Raw genomic sequence first — 22,206 nt, 5'->3', positions numbered from 1 at the left:
CTGACACAACACCCCTCAACTGCTGGGATGTATCAGTGAAATGATCGCCAGCATGTGCCCCCAATTCTATACACAAATCCTTGGAAACCCACATAAGTGTAACTGCACCAATGGAGGATGAAGGAGAGGCAGATGATGGTACATCCTCTGGGTTTTGTAGGTCTTATTAGAGGTGGAGTCATCTGTTTGCACTATCAGCTTTGGCCTTCTCTGCCTGTGGCGATAATCTGCAGTGGAGAACAAGAAAGACATTAAGAAGAAACCACAGTTTCATGCATGTGTCTAATGAGCCCATGTCTCAACACCAGTTTGGAGGTATTCTCACTCTACTGGCTGGCTAGTCCAGCTTCACCATCTGTAATGGACTGGCCTCCCCATTCACCATCATGTCCTGTTCAAAAGTTATGACTTTGAGTTCGGCCATACGTCCTCTGGTCTTGGCCCACTGCCTGGCATTGAAGGTCTCCCTAACCTGCCTGGTAAAGTGGATAGTTAGTGGCATGTCAGGAGACACCTAACTTCCTTATCCCATGCATCCCCATGCCACTTACTGGCCACATATTCTAACTAGTACCCAATCACCTTATTATGCACAACTGTCACAAGGCCTCTCCTCTTTTGCCATGTGGTACTGAAGCTGAGCAGGCATTTCCCAACTTGGTCTGTCTCCCAACTTGTGAAGTTCTTTTGCTTTATATCATCATGAGAGGGGCCTTTGATGCAACACCATGTTGCTCACTTACCCAGGCTGATCGGTCATTCACCCTTTTGCGGAAATGCGCCCAGGTTTGTGTCTGGACCCCATGGCCACTCACCTCCTCTGCGATCTCCGTCTAGGTCACCTTGGTCAAGTGGGGAGGTCCTTGTTGCCATCCTTGGGGAAGAGCACCTCGTGCTGTTTCTGGATGACCTGGAGGAGAACCTACAGGGAGGTATCACTGAACTGTGGGACCGCTTTGTCTGTCTGAAGGCATCTTGATGATTCGATGAATGTAAGTGATGGGGTCCAAGAGGATGCAATTCCAGATGAAAGGGAGCAGTGATGGGGGACAACTGATGGAAGGTTTCAAGAAGGATGGAGGCTGCAAGCATACAAAAATGCTCTAAATGACTCTGCAGGTGGAAGATCCATTTTCAAACAAGCACAGGCTCTCCCTGCCTGCAGAGACTGGATGCTTGCAGAGGTGGGCCTTTTATAACCTGTCCTGACCTGCAATTCAGTCTGCTAATGATGGGGGTGGACACTCCCTGCCTGCTCCCACCGTGTGATTGCATGTGGGGCATGTGCTTGCAACATGCACTTCTAATTTGCATTGAAATTGTGTGCATTGCAGCTCCCGACACACAAATGCATGTTAAGCACTTTCATTAAATTTTGTCCTTAGAGTGCAGTAGTCATGCAGCCTAATTCCCATCCTAACCCAAGGGCAGAAATGTTCCCCCATCAGGGGGGTTGTGCAGGGGTGGGCAGGGGTGGGTGTGAACCCGATAGGCACCCCCAGTCAGGGCCGTGCTGTCAATTAAGGCCCACCCAGCGCGATGCGCGCCCGGAAGTGCTGAGCGCTCCTTGTGCGGGCTGGGGGATTCCCTGAGTCAGGGCCTGCACGCTTTCAAGCATGCGCACAAAACAGCGCCGAAATCTCCCTGAGGCATGGAGCTGCCTTAGGGAAATTAAGTTCAGAATGGAAGTTTTTATTAAAGACAGAGAAAAATTATTTAGACATGTCGCCTCATGTGACAGCGTCACATGAGCTGGGACATGTTTATCAAATGTTTGAAAATTTTTAATTTAATTAATAAACCCTTCATGAAACCTCGTCCTGCCCATAGTTGAGGTTTCATGAAAAATGTGAAGGTTGCCTTGGCTTTTCGCCTGCCCACCAACCTTACAGTTGGACAGGCAGCATTCTTAACTACTTTAATTTCTTTCTTAATGGCCTTAATAGGCCTTTGACAGTGCGGCCGGCGCCCAGCTGACTTGGCTGCGTGCCCGCTGAACTGAAAATCTAAATGACGTGCAATGATATCAGGACACCCGCCCAACGTCACCGTGCATCATTTTATGCGTCAGCGAGCGAACCCTGCCCCTGCTCTCCGACCTGAAAATTCTTCCCCTAGTATTTCCCATCCTAACACTAGGACCAATAACACATTAGTCAGTACATACAACACATTGTCCATCAGAAATATCAGATTCTAAGGCCTGAATCCTGCTTTACACCAGGTGCACACAGCATGTAATAATAACAATGCAGGGAGAAATGGCTGCATTTACGTACTAGTCATATATGCTTCTCATTAAAACTACAAGAAAAGATGTTTAAGCCATGGCTTCTCAGTGCCCGACTATAACTGAGCACCAATTTAAAATGGTGTTGCTGGATAAGCCCCTTCAAGTTGGATACTTTGTCTTAAAGGAATTTCAGCTTTTTAGTTGTAAGAAGGGCCTGCAGTTTATGGTCAGTAGAACGCTCGCTGAGGGTGGTGTGGAAGCGGGGAAAACAGGCAAGTATGATCTCATCCAATTGAAATCCAACTCTTCTTTGCCAAGGAGGAAGTTTAAAATTAGAATTGGTGCTGAGAGGAAGTAAAGGGAAAAATATAAACAACAGCAATAATCTAAAGAAATGGAAATGCACTTGTAGCATAATGGCACATAGCTAAATCTGACATGATCTTTAAACTTTATCTTTGATCAGGAATCCAGATGATGATGATAAACCTTGGTGCTTTTTTAAAGAAACAAATGGAAAATTGAAATGGGATTTTTGTGCAATCTCTCAATGCAGGAGTGGTGTGTACAGCTAAAACACCTGTGGTATTGTATGATTACAGCATTATCATAGTATATGTTCATTATGTTCTTCATTTCATGGGTACCATATTGTTAAGGTTCTTTTTATATGAGACCATTTGTCCCTGTATAGTCTTATTTTCTCATTACAACCCAAATAGAATACACTCATGCAGGCTAGTAGAATAAAAGGTGCAGATGCACTTTGAACCTATAAAGTAACCTAGCAAAACCTCCAAAATATTCATGCTTATTTACATCAGTGCTATTGTCCCTTTCCCCCCCTGACCGCCACAAACCTGATGAAGGGCGTTCCTAATTACACTTTTATCTCTAATTCTTAAGAAGCTGTAGTCTAAGCTTGGGCAATTTGCAGATTTTTCTCTAAATTCTCTTTGTACTGATGCTCTCAGTGTATGGATTGAGGCAAATCATTAGCTACCTGGTAACAGGATATCCGAGCTCCTTCCTTTCTCCATAGATTCGAAAACAAAACATGGACTGAGTTTCTAAAGCTCTTTTTCAGACAAGGTTTCAGATTTAAATGATGCTCAATTTTTATTTCGGACCGAAATGCCTAGATTATAGGGCAAAGAAAGGCTGCAACAGAAAGTATGTAATTACACAGCCTTTGTTAGCTGGTATTTATATTGAGAAATCATAAACTAATTGGCCCCAAAATTCCTGTGACCAGGAGATGCAGTTTTGTGGCATAACTTTGGAGGTGGTGCAGAATTTGCAGCTGAACCTGAATCTAGCAGAGTTCTACATTTCCCTCGTTTTTGCCATTGGCAGTGTTAGACAACATGGGTGCTTGGGATTCCTTGGTGCACAATATTTCTATTTATGCAAAGCTTGGGATTTCTACCTTCAAAGATTGGAATATGGTCTGCATTGCTTCAAAATTTAGGCAAAAGCACAGGAATTTACGAAAAAAATTCTGAGGCACCCTTTTTCCCTCCTCATCTTAACAAAACCTTTCATTGTTCTGAATGCCTTAAACACACTTCTTAACCTTTTTGTTTCAATGAAAAGAATCCCAATTTCTCTTTGCTCCCTCTTCATAACAAACATCACTTATCTCTGGCATCACCTTGGTGCATCTCTCGTACAGCCTCTTCATGGCCTTGACATCCTCCATGAAGTACAACACCAAAATTGGGCACTGTCAGGTAGAGCTTATGCTTTGGGCATAATCAGAAATTGTTCTCAAAATGCAGTTGAAATTGTACTGGTTAGACTAAAATGAATTTGCGTAATCACAAACATAAAATCATTCATAAAACAATGCAATCAGGCAGCATAATAGAAAGCAGTAGCTACTTTGTTTCTTTTCTTTCCATTAAAAGTTATCTCTGATGTACTTAAGAGCAGTAAACTGGTGCGGTTTTATTAATGCAGCTCAAAATGGGTTTATCACAAAAATGAGCATTTTTAATTAAGGGGTCCTGTCCTCTATTTATGAGTAACTTGACTCACAATCACTGAAAATAACTTTAAAACGGCTATGCTGAACATTTTGCTAGCATCTTTGGTCTACAGTAGTCAATTTCTTAGCAAACCAAGTATTTTATGATATGAGAAATCTTGTAAAATATACCTACCAGTGCCTGTACACCTGAGAAAACGAATGCAATGTGAAGGCCTTCCCGAGCCAATGCAAATAGTACCTGGAGAGGTGTAGCCAGTTTGTTGGGTGGGGCATGATTTAGGCAAATTAAATCATGAACCAACCTAAAAGATTGGGAAAAAAATAACACATCTGATTTTGGGTGTAAGTCACCTCCATGTTAAGTACCCCAATCTATTGCACTGCTTCAGCCAATTGTCCTGGAAACTAAAGGAAACTTACCCCCAGTACTCTAATAATGATCTGCATGGATGAAGTACTTTGAGGTGTTTCTGAGAGAAATTGTCGGTGTGTTTTACTTCATGTCTTTTTATTTTTCAGCATATATAGCTTGTGATATTAGAACTAAAGCCCTTTGACAGTAACCAGAAGAATTTTGTATTTCATGTAGGAACTACAGCAGCACCCAAACCTGAGACTGCCCCTACATCCATGCCCCCCATTTCTTTCAAAAGCTGTGGAGAAGTAAGCTTAAGAAGAAATTTAAGCCGTATCTATGGTGGGTTAAAGACAGTTCGTGGTAGACACCCTTGGCAGGCATCTGTGCAACTAAAAGCTCAAATAAGTATTTATGATTTGGGGCATCAGTGTGGAGGAGCCTTGATCGCACCGTGTTGGGTTCTTACTGCAGCTCACTGCTTGGAGGCAAGGTATGTCTTCAGAAACAAATAATAAATGCATTGGTCCAATCTGCAGGGCTGAGGAATAGTAGCTAGATTTTAGCAAAAAAACCACGGATACTGGAAATTCGAAACAAAAACAAAAATACCTGGAAAAACTCAGCAGATCTGACAGTATCTGCGGAGAGGAACACAGTTTACGTTTCGAGTCCGTATGACTTCACCAGAACTAAGAAAAAATAGAAAAGAGGTGAAATATAAGCTGATTTAGGAGGATTGAGACAGGTAGAGCTGGATAGAGGGCCAGTGATAGGTGGAGATTGCCAAATGATGTCATGGACGAAAGGACAAAGGGGTGTTGACGGTGGTGATATTAGCTAAGAAATGTGTTAATGGTGACATTAAGGGTAGAAAGCAGGACGAGCAAGGTACTGATAGCTCTAGTGAGGGTCGGGTTGGGAGAAGGGATCGAAATAGGCTAAAAGGTAGAGATAAAACAATGGATGGAAAAACATTTTAAAATAATGGAAATAGGTGGGTAAAGAAAAATCTATATAAATTATTGGAAAAAAGGAGGATCGGAAAGGGGGTGGGAATGGAGGGGAGAGTTCATGATCTAAAATTGTTGAACTGAATAGTCAGTCCGGAAGGCTATAAAGTGCCAAGTCAGAAGATGAGGTGCTGTTCCTCCAGTTTGCGTTGAGCTTCACTGGAACATTGCAGCAGGCCAAGGATGGACATGTGGGCATGAGAGCAGGGTGGTGTGTTGAAATGGCAAGTGACAGGGAGGTCTGGGTCATGCTTGCAGACAGACCGAAGGTGTTCTGCAAAGCAGTCACCCAGTCTGCGTTTGGTCTCTCCAATGTAAAGGAAACCGCATTGGGAGCAGCGAATGCAGCAGACTAAATTGAGGGAAGTGCAAGTGAAATGCTGCTTCACTTGAAAGGAGTGTTTGGGCCCTTGGACGATGAGGAGGGGGGAAGTAAAACGGCAGGTGTTGCACCTTTGGTGGTTGCATGGGAAGGTGCCGTGGGAGGGGTTGAGGTGTAGGGGGTGATGGTGGAGTGGATCAGAGTGTCCCGGAGGGAACGATCCCTGAAGAATGCTGCCAGGGGAGGTGAAGGGAAGATGTGTTTGGTGGTGGCATCATGCTGGAGTTGGCGGAAATGGCGGAGGATGATCCTTTGAATGCGGAGGCTGGTGGGGTGATAAGTGAGGACAAGGGGGACCCTATCATGTTTCTGGGAGGGAGAGGAAGGTATGAGGGCAGATGCGCGGGAGATGGGCCAGACACGGTTGAGGGCCCTGTCAACCACCTTGAGTGAAAAACCTCGGTTAAGAAGGAAGGAAGACGTGTCAGAGGAACTGTTTTTGAAAGTGGCATCATCAGAACAGATGCGACGGAGGCGAAGGAACTGAAGGATTGGAATGAGTCCTTACAGGAAGCGGGGTGTGAGGAGCTGTAGTCGAGGTAGCTGTGGGAGTTAGTAGGCTTGTAATGAATTTTGGTGGACAGTCTATCACCAGAAATTGAGACAGAGAGGTCAAGGAAGGGAAGGGAAGTGTCGGAGATGAGCCATGTGAAAATGATGAAGGGGTGGAAATTGGAAACAAAATTAATAAATTTTTCCAGGTCCAGACGAGCAGGAAGCAGCACCAAAGTAAACATCAATGTACCGGAGAAAGAGTTGTGGGACGGGGCCTGAGTAGGACTGGAATAAGGAATGTTCCACATATCCTATAAAGAGACAGGCATAACTGGGGCCCATGCGGGTACCCATAGCCACACCTTTTATTTGGAGGAAGTGAGAGTAGCTAGATTTTGTTGTGAATTATGTGGATTATGGATAACCATAAAAAAAAAAATCAATGTTCAGATAATTAGAAAGCTGGTCCTTTCTAGAGCTAAGTCTTATCAGTTTTTACTTCTAGTTAAAGGCAAAACCAGCTGGATGAGACCATTGGCAATTGTGAATGAGTGAATGGATGATCATGGCGGGTTGTTTTAGCTTTCTAACTATCCTTAAAATCACCAATGAATGTGAAGGTGCATGTAAGTGCAGGAAATCAACTTCGTTGAAGCTGTCTAAAAGGAAGAAGACATTGGCCGGGATTTTCCAGCCCTGTTGTGGGCAGGACACGCCCCAGGCGAGGCAGATCCCCAGCCAGAAGTCCATTGGCTGGGACTGGGAAATCACAGTGGCAGGCGGGTGCAGAAAATCCCATCCATTGAATCCTGAACTAATCCATAAATTCATTTTTGAAAGTATTTATGTTAAAAAAAACTGAAAGGATCTTGACACCAAACCAGGGTTCGCAACATTATCAAGCAAAGTTTGAAATAAGAACAAACTTTCCTACCATTTGTGGCACGATGGCCTCAAACAAGATTGAACAGCTTCATTCAGTGTGTATGCTCCACCTATATGAGACTTTTGTACTAGCATGGTCCAACTTGCTGTATTTTGATTTTCCCTTTTTAGGCTAAGGGAAAGATTCATAGCATCAGCAGGAACAAATCACATGCACTGTTTTCATGAGATATAATTTTAAAGCAACTGCCATTTAACAACTTTATGCTTCTAGGAACAGGCATTGACCAATTCCTCAGGCCATGTTAATGCATGGGCAATCATTCTTATACCCAGTGTATTCAATAAACTGGCCGGCCTTTTCCAGCCCCACCGGCCACCAGGGACCTTCCAGTCCCATCGAGGGTCAATGGACTTTTGGCTGGCCCACTGCAATCCCTGCAATAGGTCCCACCACGGCAGGACAGAAAAATCCCTGCCACGAGCTTACTTATGATTTCCTGGGGAAGAATTCTGTCATTGACCTGCAGAATTGCCGGGGGCGGGCGGGGAAGGTTGAGAAGCCGATTGCCACCTGCCATTGACAGTGCACCACAATTTCATGCTGGTGGGCCAATTAAGGCCCACCCAGCGCGATACACGAGCAGCAGTGCTGAGCGCTAACCTGTCCGGCTAGGGGGGAGGAGGGAGAGCAGGCCAAGCTCAAACTTCATGCATGCGTGCGAGAGAGTGCTGAATAATCTCCCTGAGGCAGCTCCATGTCTCAGGGAGATGAAGAGATAGTTTTAAAAATAATAAAGAGCAGAAAAATGTAATAAAACATTTCCCTGCTCAAGTGACTCTGTCACATGAGCAGGAACATGATTTTAATTAAAAAATAAAGTTTTTATTTTATTTGTACTTGTTTTTGGAAACCTCATTCTGCCCATGGACGAGGGTTCCAAAAAAATGTAAAGGCCACTTGGCCGTTTCACCTGTTCGCCAACCGTTAGGCTGAACGGGCAGTGAGCAATTAACGTCAATTGATAACTTAATGGCCTTAATAGGCCTTTTGATTGTCAGCAGGCGTGCTGCTGGCTCTGACACGCATCCTCTGACCAAACTATCGCACGACTGCGCATTGACGTCGGCACGCTTGGCCCACGTCATCGCGCATCATTTCACGCTCGGTCAGGTCAGGCGCAAGCCCACCCACCAAGCTAAAAATTCTGGTCCTGGAGCTTATTTGATTGTCTTTGTTAAGGGAACAATTTCCCAGAGCTTTTTTCTGAATTGAGCCACAGTTCTTTCTTGGCTGATTTAGCACAACTAGGGTTGGAGATTGCCAAAAGATGTCATAGACAAGAGGACAAAGGGGTGTTGATGGTGGTGATATTAGCTAAGAAATGTGCTAATGGTGACGTTAGGGGTAGTAGGCAGGGCAAGCAAAGTACTGATAGCTCTAGTGGGGGTGGGGTGGGGGGAAGGGATCGAAATAGGCTAAAAGGTAGAGATAAAACAATGGATGGAAAAACATTTAAAAATAATGGAAATAGGTGGGAAAAGAAAAATCTATATAAATTAATGGAAAAAGTGGGGATCGGAAAGGGGTTGGGGATGGAGGGGAGAGTTCATGATCTAAAATTGTTGAACTCAATATTCAGTCCAGAAGGCTGTAAAGTGCCTAGTCAGAAGATGAGGTGCTGTTCCTCCAGTTTGCGTTGAGCTTCATTGGAACATTGCAGCTGGCTAAGGACGGACATGTGGGCATGAGAGCAGGGTGGTGTGTTGAAATGGCAAGCGACAGGGAGGTCTGGGTCATGCTTGCAGACAGACCAAAGGTGTTCCACTAAGCGGTCACCCAATCTGCGTTTGGTCTCTCCAGTGTAGAGGAAACCGCATTGGGAGCAGTAACTAGGGGTTGCGTTAGGCTTTATATAAGTTCATTCCATCTAGTGAATGAAGGATGCATTAATAAACTTGGGGCAGAATTTTGCCCTTGACGAGGGTGCTCGGCGGGGGCGGTCAGGAAGCCCGCCGCTGCCCGCGTTCGGCACCCCACCGCGATTTCACACTGGTAGGCCAATTAAGGCCTGCCCAGCATGAAACGCGAGCGGCAGTGCTTAGTGTTGCCTATACAGGGAGGGAGGGGGGAGGGCGGGAGTGCGAGCTAGCTGGCTGCGAAATTCGCACATGCATGCAAGTGAGCACTGCATAATCTCCATGCAGCTCTGTGCCTCAGGGAGATGATGAGGTGTAAAAAATAATTTAAAAAACAAAAATGTCATAAAACATGTCCCCCCTCATGTGACTGCCACATGAGCAGGGACATGTTATTAATGAAAAATTAAAGCCTTTATTTTATTTTTATTTGCTTTTGGAAACCTCATCCCACCCATAGATGAGGTTTCCAAAAAACGCAAAGGCTGCTTGGCCTTTTCATCTGGCCGCTAACCGTTAGGTTGGACAGGCAAAGAAAACTTTACGTTAACTGATAACTTAATGCGCATTGATGTCAGCACAACTCAGCCAACGTCAACACTCATCATTTCATGCTTGAGCAGGTCGAGCACACATCCGTCTGCCAAGCGAAAATTTCTGCCCCAATGTAAAGCTGAAAAAAGAGACATGTTGTCGAAGCTTTTCATCTTGCAATCATCAGGACAGATGCAAGAATGCCAAATTTCAAAGGGAGCAACAATTTATACTGCATGAGAAAAATGTGCAGATTGGTTGGCAAGTGATTGGTTGAGGCATTGCCATGGAGAATGCACCAAGGAACTATTGACCCCATGCTTCTGTTTAGTTCAAAACATGTGTAATGCCTGGTAATGTTCCCTTTGCATGCTGAGGACAGATCCCTGAGAATGAATATACGTAACTTCTAGCAGGTATAAGTGAGCCAAATTACGAGCTGATAATCTTAGATTGGTTGTTAGTGTAATTCTTAGCAGACTTGGGATTGCTTAGCAAGTGCTGCCCAATTGCGGAAAAACATCTACTGATAGACATTGTGTTGTGAGTTTTGCAAGCACAGGCTGGTTCAGTACAGTCAGCACTTTGCCTATTGCAAATAGCTGAAGGGACATGCTGTTCTGATATGACCTGCCAGTCATCGGGAAGTATGGCCTACATCGCACCGGTGCTTAAATTCATATACCATATTATTCATTTATGTGGTAGACAGACCATCCTTTTGGCTTGATGGCAGCATCCTGTAAGTGGAATAGGAAAGGACAAAGTAGAATGAATTAGAGAATACAGAAATTACATAACAAAGACCAGAAAAATTAGAAAAGAGAATGTAGAAAACAGATAATTAGAGTAAGGATTGAATTATTTTTTAACATTTCAGTAGTATTATTGTTTTGGAATTATCCATTTTGCTTGCTAAAATAAGGTTTTGTTAATTATCTGTCAGTTTAAACCTCTGTTGTTTTCCATGGGTTGTTATGCAAATGATTGTATAATGGAATTTAATTTGTGCACTGACTTTCTATGAGAATCTAATTATTTTTACCACTCCAATGACTTGTAGCACACAAGCCCAGCATTATCAAGTATTACTTGGGAAAAACAATATAGATCAAACAGAACTAAATGAACAGAAGTTCGATGTTGAGAAAATTATTGTGCATCCAAACTATGAAGAAACAGACTCTGCCTTGCGCAATGACATTGGTGAGGAAACTGTTTTTTTTAATCTAGTCTATCAGTTAATGAGATGTAAGCTGAAAATCATTGACATTATGAGATGACTGATCCCATTTTGGCAGGAAGTGCTTCTGAAAAATAATCAGTTTTTTTTCTCTACCTGTTTTCTTTTTTCTCTACCTGTTTAATGCTATGCCAACTCTATGGATAAAACCATACTAGTTATCCGTGTGTTGATGCTCATACACTTTGAACAAATAAGAAGCAGCTTTACAAATTTGCAATCCTGATGCAAAGCTTAGGAGGTCAGGCATATGCTTCCTCCATTTTTTTCCATTCAAAAGGCAGCTGAACTCTCAATATGGTTATCCCAGGAAGGAAAGTTCCAGTCAGGAAGACAGATTCACCAAATGAGTCTCCATATTAGTGATTTCCATAATAGGTGCAGAATTGTTTTTCCTGAATCTGTTATCGTTTAACATTTTTAAACCATTTTGCCAATTTCAAAATTAAACATCAGCAGTAGCATTCTGGTTTGTAGCTGGTTGCTGTGTAATGCATTTTGGAAGATTTTTACCAACATTATAAATGGCCCAATTCTCTCCTAAGATTAGTAATGATTTTATGCATGGAAATCCTGAACTAACTTAATGCTTATATTTCAGCCTTATTGAAATTGAGAAGTGTTGGAGGACAGTGCAGCAAGGAAACCAAATATGTCAGAGCATTATGTTTGCCAGATGTTGAGTTACCCCTCAGCTCAGAGTGTTACATTGCAGGATGGGGTACAACTGAATCAGGTTATCAAATCCATCATGTTAATTGTACATATTGAAAAAATTCAATTAAACAATATTAAATTTATACTCTAAAACTCGATATTCATGCATTTTCTTTCTTTTCAGGAAACAGTTCAAAATACCTATTGGTTGCATCTGTAAAACTAATCTCTCAACGATCTTGCAATAAAGCAACATCTTACAATGGTGTCATTGATGATACAATGTTCTGCGCAGGAAATTTAGAACAAGGAGGAGTGGATTCTTGTCAGGTTGGTCTCATATTTAATGCCTGAATTGACTGCTCTAATCTGATTGCTCCTAAGTACCTTTAATTATTTAAGGATATATACTCTTCATAGTGAAATTCATACCATCTGGAAATTGGTCTTCCCAGTGTGAATTCCACACCCAAAAATGAGCGTGATAGGACCAACTTCTCCACCATACCACCATTCCTTCATTTTTGATTATCCACACCCTGAAAACAAATACAAAACAAACTTTTCCGACTTAGTAGACACAGACTGTTTAAGGTCTCCATAAAGCAGAAGGTATCACAAATTTGGTGTCTACACGGCTTTTTTGATTATTCATTCGTGGGATGCAGGTGTCACTGGCTTTGTTGCTCATCCCTAATTACCCTTCAAAAGGTGGTGGTGAGCCGCCTTCTTGAACCACTGCAGTCCATGTGTTGCAGGAACACCCATAGTAATGTTAGGGTTGGAGTTCAAGGATTTTGAACCAGCTACAGTGAAAGAACGGCAATATGATTCCAAGTCTGGATGGTGTATAGTTTGGACGGGTGCTTGCAGGTGGTGGTGTTCTCATGCATCACCTGCCCTTGTCCTTCTAGGTGGTGAGTCACAGGTTTGGAAGGTGCTGTCGAAGGAGCCATGGTGAGTTGCTGCAGTGCATCTTGTATATAGTACACACTGCTGCCACTGTGCGCAGCGGTGGAGGGAGTGAATGCTGAAGATGGTGGATGAGGTGCCAGTCAAGCAGGCTGCTTTCTCCTGGATGATATTGAACTTCTTGTTGTTGGAGCTGCACTCATCCAGGCAAGTAGAGATTATTCCATCACACTCTTGCCTTGTGCCTTGTAGATGGTGGACAGACTTTGGAGAGTCAGATGTTGTGTTACCAAATGCAGAATGCCCAGCTTCTGGCCTGCTCTTGTAGTCAAAGTATTTATATACTGTGATCACATTCTGAAGACGAGTCCCTTTGCTTGTCTCCTAGCCCCTAAAGAATGTTGGTGGCTTCACTGTATTCCAGCTGTTTCTGATTCCATGACAGACTCTAGTATTGGATGCCACTTATCTTCTATCGAGTCTAATCGGCCAGATTTGTGTAATCCTGCAATGGCTTTCCTGCATTCCCAAGGCATACGTAATGTAAATAGTATGAAAACCCTTGTTAATGAAACACTAGCTTATTCTGAAATCTTTGCACAACTATAAATGCCTCAGTACAGGGCAATATATGGCTCTTGCCTGTATCCAACTGGAGCCTAGGCTGCCCAATTCAAGGTCCCCACCAATATACTGGTGACTCGGACTTCAGCAGGACTAGGGAGATAACTGTTGTATTGCAATTTTCACAGTGTTACTGCCATGATGATGGAATGAAAATGGGGCCCAGGTTTGTGTATAACTTCCTTTCCTGAATATTGGAACTATATTTACCAAAATGTACCAAATTTTCCAGTTGTCCAACATTTATGAACCTTTGAAAAGCATCAACCAAACCATCACTAATTTCTGCTTTTCATTCCTTGAAGATTCCAGGATATATTCTATTCCACCCAGGGGCTTTATGGATATTTAATTCTTCCAGTTTCTGTGTAACATAGTTCACTAACTTCTATACATGCTATGGCTCGCTGAGCCGCATTCACTCTGACTGGAATTTGCCTACAGTGCTCATTTGTGAAAATTGATGTGAAAAATCCATTCAGTATGTTTCCCATATCCTAATCATCTGTAATAGTTTTACCCAAGTTATCTTTTAATGGACCCATCTGTTCTTTGACCTTCCTTCTCCTGCGAGAATTGCCATTCAGTGCCTCTGGCTGGACTCTGTGATTTGTGTTTTTCGTTTACTTATACTTTCTAATACTCTCTTCAGCTTCCCTTAGGTGCTTTTTGCATTAACCCTTCTCTTATTTATTTGATTCCTCATAAAATAAATCTGTTTGATTGTTAGGTTCAACCTAACTTCTCGACTAAATCATTAGGTTTTGTATGTTTCTCTTTTTATATTAAAATAATAATTTTTTCCCCTCACCTTGTAGAATAATTTCAATATGATCACATTGCCTCCTATTTGATTTTTAGCACTGTTTTTCCATTCATTTTCTACAAGGCCCTTTCTCACCTCCCAAACCTGCTGTTTCAACCTCTTTGAGTAGCACATAGTTACTTGGTGGCTCATCAAACTCCAGCACCATATCCAATGCAGCCTTTACTCTAGTTGCCTGCCTCACATGTTCTTGGAGGAAACCATCCTCGGCTGCCTCAGTGGGATTTTCCATTTGTGTTTTCACACCACTCTTCTGGATCTACCCATTGAGCCTCTGCTATTGAAATTCCTGCATGATTAGCATAACTATGACCATTTAGACTTATTTCTAAAGGTCAAATATTGTAGGCCCAGTTCTGAAGCAGCTTAAATTGACAGTGTTGGAAGATAAATCCAGCTGTGGAATAAATGCCTTAAATAGTTTTGTTCTTGCGATTTTGTACATTGCTGTAATTATACATACATACTTTGATTTCATGGGCAGACTCTGTTCACTGAGAACTAAGCAACACATCTCTGCTTGGCCATTTTTTAGTTAATATGCTGCACTTTGTATGGATATTTTTGCTTTTTTTTCTCCTCAATACTAGAAAGTATTGTAGGAAACTGTACAAACCAGAAAGCTGCGGGAGTCATTGGTCCCAGATCTGTAGTGATTCAGCTGTTTCTCAACCAAAGCAGCAGTTGAGGTGTTGCAGTTAGCCTCGGTACCCCTGGGCTTGGAAAGGGGAGAGAATTCAAGGCTCCCCCGGTCACATTCCAGTGTCTCCCAGTGCATGTTTGTGGACAAGGGAGAACAGCTGCTGGCTTTCACATTCACATTCAATTAGCTGCCAACCCTCACTTTCGAGGCGAACACAAGGTGAGTGGCCACTTGAGTAAGATAATAGATAGCTGCAGGCTCCTGTGGGACTGTATCCCAGCAACAGTCAGAGGGAAGGGAGCAAATGGGAAGAAACAAAAGAAACAAATTAACTCAGCGCTGTTCACTTTGTCACAGGGTGATTCTGGAGGACCACTGACTTGTGTGAAGGATGGACATTACCAGGTCTATGGAATAGTGAGCTGGGGTGATCGCTGTGGAGAGAAAAGTAAACCTGGTGTTTATGCCCGTGTCACTACATTCCTTAACTGGATTCAAGAAATAATAAACTAGTGACTAATTTTTCAACATGGAAACTAAATTAAATATGCTTAACTCTCATCTACATGATTCTGTCAAAAGAACTTAAATAATTCTCAAGTAAAATACCTACAGGGTGCGTTACTTAACCTGTATCTTAGTTGTTTTAAAATTATTACTTAGACATATTAAAGGTGTAGTGTATCTCACAAAGAATGCCTTGCAAAGAAAACATTGTTTATAAACAGGCAAGTATGTCAAGATATCATCGCAGCTGGTAATTAGTGACAATAATTCTAAAATTAAGATGCTAGAAGTCCCAATTCTCATCCGACAAAAGATGAGATGAAACAAAGGATCGCACTTTACTCCATGCTGGTTTTTGAAAGGCTGAAAAATGTTGCATATTATATTTTTAATAAACTGAAGCACGATAATTGTCTTTTCATTTATTCTCCTAATGTTACACCATGCAGAACTTAATTTCATACTTGCATTTATCATTACAACACTCATAAACAATTTACTACAGGAGAATGTGTGACAAGAATCCAAATTACTGTCCACAATGGCCAGAAATTTCACCCCGTCAGGGGGCTTGTGTGGGGCCGGGCGGGGGTGGGCGCGAACCCAATCGTCGCCCCCGATTGGGTCCATGCCGCCATTTTACATGGGAGGGCCAGAGGTGCCTCAGGGAGATTTGTTTCAGTGTTAAACTTTTAAATAAAAGATGTTTAAACATTTAAAACATGTCCCCTCATGTGACTCTATCATGTGATATATATCATGGGATATATCAAAGAATAAATGTATAAATTTTTATTAGATTTTAAAACAGTTCATGAAAATTCATCCTTCCATGGATGAGATTTCATGAAAAATGCAAAGGCCGCCTGGGCTCTTCGCCTGCCCACCAACCTTAAGGTTGGACAGGCAGCTCATTAAATTGAGTTAATTAGGTTTTAAATGGCCTTAATAAGCCTTTGACAGTTCGGCAAGTGCGTAACCGTCTCGGCTGCACGCCCGCCAAACTGAAAATCTAAATGACATGTGGTGACATTGGGACGCCTGCCCAACGTCACCGCGCATCATTTTATGCGTCGGTAAGCAGGCCCCGCACCCCCCTGCTCTTCAGCAGGAAAATGCTGCCCTTAGTGTGCTCATAGCAAATCCCTCTCTCAGCTATTTTAATAGAGGTATTTACACATTAAGATAAACAGTGCAAGTGACCACCAAAATAGTGGTCTGGATTTTGTTATAAGTTTACTAACTATTCATATCATAGCATTGCTGCCAATAATTTCATTCTTAATTATGAGAGTGGTCATATTCTTCTTACAATTTCTTGACAACTTATTGCTTTAATTTCACAGGTACACATCTGAAATAAAAACAGAAAATGCTAGAATAAACATCAACTTGATTGATATAATTGCCCAGAGGTTGCAGTTGTAATGGCAGCAACTTCTGCAATCTACATATGCACAGTTAAGCACAGAAATATATAACTTCTGTCACTGATACTATGTTCACCCATAGGAGGCATTGTTGCAGTGTTTGCATATGTAATTAACACAAAATCAATGATCTGATGTGAACTTCAACTTTTTATGCACTATTCCTACTGCAAAAACCATTGAAAATTTTAAGCCTTATTGAATGAAGTGTAACTGAGTACTGAATTAACTTATAGCTGAACAGCTTCTCCAGGCCTGAAATATTAATTTTACAAGTGTGGGTTATCAGACCCACTGGAATAACATAGTAATAAAAATTATTTTTTAAGTTTGTTTATGATATTTCAGCTGCTACCTTAATCCCATGTGTATGTCCTAAACTTTATTTCACTTCCTGTAAAATGGTTAAAAATGTGGATTATAATCCATATGTTTTACCATCTTATTTGTTGCCTGTGAAAATTCTTCAATTTGATTGGCTAATCAGGCTACTGATGACTTCACTGTTGCTGGACACCACAGATCCTCTTCAGATGGTCCCAAATTCAAAGTCACATTGCAATGGAGGAAATTGATGCTCTAGAGCCTATTGGGTCTTGTTGGAGAGCTTTTTTCAAGGTCTGCAGTATGCACCGTCCTTTGCCACTGGCCATAAATGGACGGTTGTGATTTTATTTAATTACATAAGAAATTATTTCTTATTTAAATAAAAGAAGCTGATTTTTTAAATGTGTAAATAAAATGCACAACTCTGGCTGACATCTCCAAAAGGTTTCTGGCCAATATCCTTTTCACCTATGCATGATTATTGCCACTCGTTCATTCATTATCAATGGTATATGCATTCCAACAAATACAATTGTCTCTGGTCATCTTTTCTGGTACCAGTGTGTTGATCATTCATTCTGGATAACCACATTGCTTTTAAACCCTTTCATGTAATGTTTCTGTTGCATTGCTTCCTGAGAATCAGATATGACAAGTCAGCCCTGCATAAAAGAGATTTTTAATGTTTAAGTGGGTGTCAAAGGATGATATGAATGAAGGTTGAGATACTGACTGTATGTATTGCTTTGTTAGATACTTCAAGTCTTCAACTACTGAGACTAAATTGTCTTTCAACAGTGTCATGAAAAGTTCTTCAATTTTCTCAGCAGTGAACTCAGAGGGCACCCCAAACTGTCACTTAGGATTACTATACTCAAAAGCAACCTGAATTAATGACAGCCATTATTATCAAATTGTTAAACAAAGTTTTCATCTTGTCAGGATTGCAACAACTTCCCACCTATATTGGGCTGGTTACTTTGCTGGAATAATTATAACTAAACAATGACTGCAGTCATTTATCAATTATTGCCTTTTAACAATGGGCTACAACAGAATGTTCTGCCATGACTGTTAGTGCCTGGCTTAAACCTCCCAGATGCATCTGACCTTCCAAGGATGTGAAACAGTAACCGTGTTCTGACTGGGTCCCAGACACAGGAAGCAACATGAAACACAAAGCCAGCATTGCACATGTTGACTTAAATGGTGGTATGTTAACGGACAATTCTCACAATGTAACTCTGAGAGAGCAGATATAGGTGGTGATGGTGTCATTTTAAAACTGCTACCCAAAAAATGTCAATGGATTAGATTCTAAGAAAGAACTCCTGGAAGTGCAGATGAGCTGGTAAACTCACCAGCCAATGACAACCTATTGTAACCAATCCTGTTTCCAGCAGTTGCATACCTCCTTTTGCCATTAACACCGGATTGTTGATGGGCAAAGGAAGCTGAAATGTTCCTGCATAACATCTCCTCCACATAAGGTAAATTTATGCGCAGCACACCAATCGTGATTATCTTTGCTTTGAAGTTGCTTGCATAATTATTGCAGCAATGGGTGCAGGGAATATTAAATGCCAGGGCTGCCTTTAATGAAGATCAAACAAACTGGCATACTTGTAGAAGTTAATAATCAAGCATCATGGAAGTGGAGCACATGCTCCCATTCGAAGGGCAGAAGCTCAATTCCTTTCTTGCCCTGCTTTGTCAGTAGCTGCATGTGCACAGTTCCACATGCTTTTTAAGTCATAGCCTGCAAACTTAGTCTCCCTCCTGTTTATAGACTGCTGAGAGTCCTAAGCTTCACACAGTGCCTACAGTAGTTGCTCAAATGCTTAGATATTAAAAGATCTTACTGTTTAAATCTGGTCAATGACACTTCTAAAACAGTTTTATGTGTTTCATCCTGTTTGGAAGCAATCCACACCTGTCTGGGGTGATTCTTATTATCTCTTTGCCTGTTTCATGGATTGTCAACATCATGCAAGATTAAATATCATCTGCTTGTGGATTAAGTCTACTGTGTCAGTTTCTTTTATGTTTCAATTTTTAGTACTCATGCAGTCAGGCGGGCTGCAATAATGAAGGCTGTTTTCCTAGGCATAGATCTTTAAAATAGTCTATCAGATACTAACTGCTCTATATCCTGGTCTGTCTATCACTTTTGCTGCTGCCCTTTCACATGTGACCACTTGTGCTTTGTCATTAGTTTCCTACCTTGCCACCTTCAACTGGGTCAATGAGGCATACATCAAATGAGACCCGCAATGAGAACCTATTGTATTTCAGTACATGTCTCATCTCTTGAGCACTCCTTCAGAATTCCATATGCTACTAGGGAAATTGTTTTTTCACTTCTCAGACAACATTTTGATACATAATGAAAACAGAAAAGCTGGAAGTATTGAGCAGCTCAATTTCTTACTTACAGGCAGCATCTGTGGACAGAAATTTAATGCTCTGGGTTGATGATGACCCCCTTCATCAGATACATAGACCTGCATTTTCCTCAATCTGTCCAAGGATCAGCTCCATTGTGGTGAAACCCCACACCCTTTCCCTGGAACAGAATGCAGTAGTTGCTTTGAATCCCTCTCAAAGAAACAATGCGAGGTGACATTCTATTTGGATTCCTTCCTGTATCAAAGACTCCATTTAATGGTTAAACTTCAGAAACTTGCTGAAACAGCTACCATTTGGAGAATGTCAATAAGGCAGTCAAATCATAAAGCTTGTACCATAGTTGTCCTATAAGGTTGATTTGGATTTTTAGTGTAATCCTTGTTACTCAAATGTGTACATCTGTTTGACAACTGTATATTTACCATTTTCTGTACACATAAGTAGATAATTCAGATCTTGTTCTGTCCTGAGACGATGCTGTGGGGTCTTCCACTCCACAATACCGTCAAATAGTGAATCTATGAAATGTTGACCCAATATAAACCAGTAAAGCCCATGGAAGAATTGTGATGCTTCGGCTTGACAGAAACAATTGTCATGGGAGTTAGGCAAATCGATTGTCAGCTACCCTGCTTGAGTTCAGCAACTCTAACAAGAGGTCTCCTGCAACCTTCATATTGCCCTGTGCTTTGTCTCATTTTATCATAGTTGGCTCCTCCTGGGAAGGCCCCAAGAGTTGCCAGCCAATCAGCGAGCCAGCAGCTCAGCAGTGCCACCAGCAGTGGTGGCCACTGCTGGGACCGTACCTAGAGGATGAGGACACATCGATGGGTGTTGACACTCACAATCAGGAATTGGGGACCAGAGTTGCCAGGACAAATCGGAAAGACTCCAGCAAAGTGGCTGAGGAGGGTGGTGAGGGAGGGTTGCTGAGGGCAAGCAGTGCCATTGCCATGGGACTCCACTCTATGGGCCAAGGAGTGCACAAATAGAAGGCCCTCCCCTCAGAGCCTAGTGGGACACTGCCAGGATTTACCTGGCTGTCTCCCCATGTGGTGGAGTCTCCCCTGACTGCTGGTAAAATGCAATCAGAGGCAGGAAGACATCTTTAATGGGCCACATAACTGGCTTAATTGGGCTCTGGGCATGAGAGCCATCCACCGTTTTCCCCGCCCCTGGCAAGATGGCATCGCAACAGGAAGGTGATGGGCACCCCACCCCGACACTCCCTCCCACCTCCAACTGTGCTCTAAATAGCTCAGTAAAATTCTGGTCTATAGACAGTTGAGTAATATTTCAAGACTTGAAAACCAATTAAATAAAATGCAATAGAAATATGGCAGGCCAGATGATGTGTTGTAATTGCAGCATGTGAAAGCTAGTGGATGCCAGTGTGATCTACAACAACCAGATATGCAGTAAGTGTCTGCACTCAAGAAAAATCAGCATTGATGAATCTCAGCTTCGGACATAGTGATGTATCGGGGAGGAAGAAAGTTACCGAGACACCTTGGCCTGAATCTTCTGGTCGGCGTGCGGGGGCAGGTCCCGCTCACCTATGCAGTGATGTGGGCATGCGTCCCAATGTCACCGCCCGTCGTTCCGATCTTCAGTTCGGCAGGCGGGCACCGGAGTCAGCTGCGTGCCCGCCAAACTGTCAAAGGCCTATTAAGATTGTTTAAAAAGTAATTGAACTAATTAACAGGGCTGCCTGTCCAACCTTAAGGTTGGCGGGCAGGTGAAGAGCCCAGGCGGAAATTCTCCCCCTTGTTTCAGGAGACAGTCACACGCTTTAGGTTAAATACATCAAATTTGGTGTGTGGTCGGAGACAGGAAAGCATGGTTAAAAATGAGGCAGGTATGGGGATCCAAGAAAGGATTGGCGAAGCCTCAGGTTTAAGGACATCTCTTCTAGGGTGGAGAGGAACTTGGGGTGGAAGGAAAAAACTCGAGTTGCTGTGGTACATTTAGGTACTAATGACATAAGCAGGACCAAGAAAGAGTTTCTGTGGAGGAAGTATGAACAGCTAGGGGCCAAAGCAAAAAGCAGAAGAGTTAAGGTAATAATCTCTGGATTACTAACTGAGTCACAAGCAAATTGGTATAGCATCAATAAAATTAAAGAGTTGACTCAAAGATTGGAGTGGGAGAAATGGGTTTCAATTTTTGGTGCACTGGCAGCAGTACTGGGGAAAGAGGAAGCTGTACCATTGGAACAGGCATCATTTGAACTGTGCTGGGACTGGTGTTTCTGGCAAATCAAATAACTAAGGCTGTAGAGAAGGCTTTAAATTAAATAGTGGGTGAGGGGGTTTATCTGAGGGGAAATTTAGAAAGTGAAAGTGAAAGGACAAGGTAATAGTGCAGGGTATGGGTAATAATAACCAAAGTGTGACAGGAAGGAGCACCGTGTAGAAACATAAGAGTGCACCAGCAAATAGGGTCAGAGTAGGGAAAATGGCAAAAAGACAAAATTAAGGCACTTTATCTGAACACATGCAGTATTTTTAATAAGATAGATGAATTGTTGGCACAAGTTTAAATAAATGGGAATGATTTGATAGCCATTAACAGACACATGGTTGCAAGCTGACCAAGGCTAGGAACTGAATATCTGACATTTTGGAAGGATAGGCAAAAGATAAAGGATGTGGGGTGGCGCTGTTAATAAAAGATGAGATTGCAGAAATGAGAGATGATCTTGGCTTGGAAGATCAAGATATGGAAGCAATTTGTGTAGAGAGAAGAAAGTGCAAGGGAAAGAAGTCACTTATTGCCCATCCCGAATTATCTTTCAGAATGGGATGGTGGAAGGAAT

At 42.2% G+C, this 22,206-nt stretch overlaps 1 protein-coding gene across 1 annotated transcript in view; it reads left to right on the top strand.

Moving 5' to 3' along the window:
- The window catches only part of LOC121289658 (hyaluronan-binding protein 2-like), a 71,631-nt gene extending 56,403 nt beyond the window's left edge, over positions 1-15,228 (top strand). The window contains exons 9-14 of the mRNA XM_041209283.1: positions 2,700-2,794; positions 4,816-5,074; positions 10,874-11,016; positions 11,655-11,789; positions 11,895-12,040; positions 15,073-15,228. Coding sequence (XP_041065217.1) covers positions 2,700-2,794; positions 4,816-5,074; positions 10,874-11,016; positions 11,655-11,789; positions 11,895-12,040; positions 15,073-15,228 — 934 coding nt within the window. The remainder of the gene's footprint in view (positions 1-2,699; positions 2,795-4,815; positions 5,075-10,873; positions 11,017-11,654; positions 11,790-11,894; positions 12,041-15,072) is intronic.
- The last annotated feature ends 6,978 nt before the right edge of the window (positions 15,229-22,206 follow it).

This window comes from Carcharodon carcharias, chromosome 17 (assembly GCF_017639515.1).
Source record: "Carcharodon carcharias isolate sCarCar2 chromosome 17, sCarCar2.pri, whole genome shotgun sequence".
NCBI lineage: Eukaryota > Metazoa > Chordata > Chondrichthyes > Lamniformes > Lamnidae > Carcharodon > Carcharodon carcharias.
This window is presented reverse-complemented; position numbering and strand designations above follow the sequence as displayed.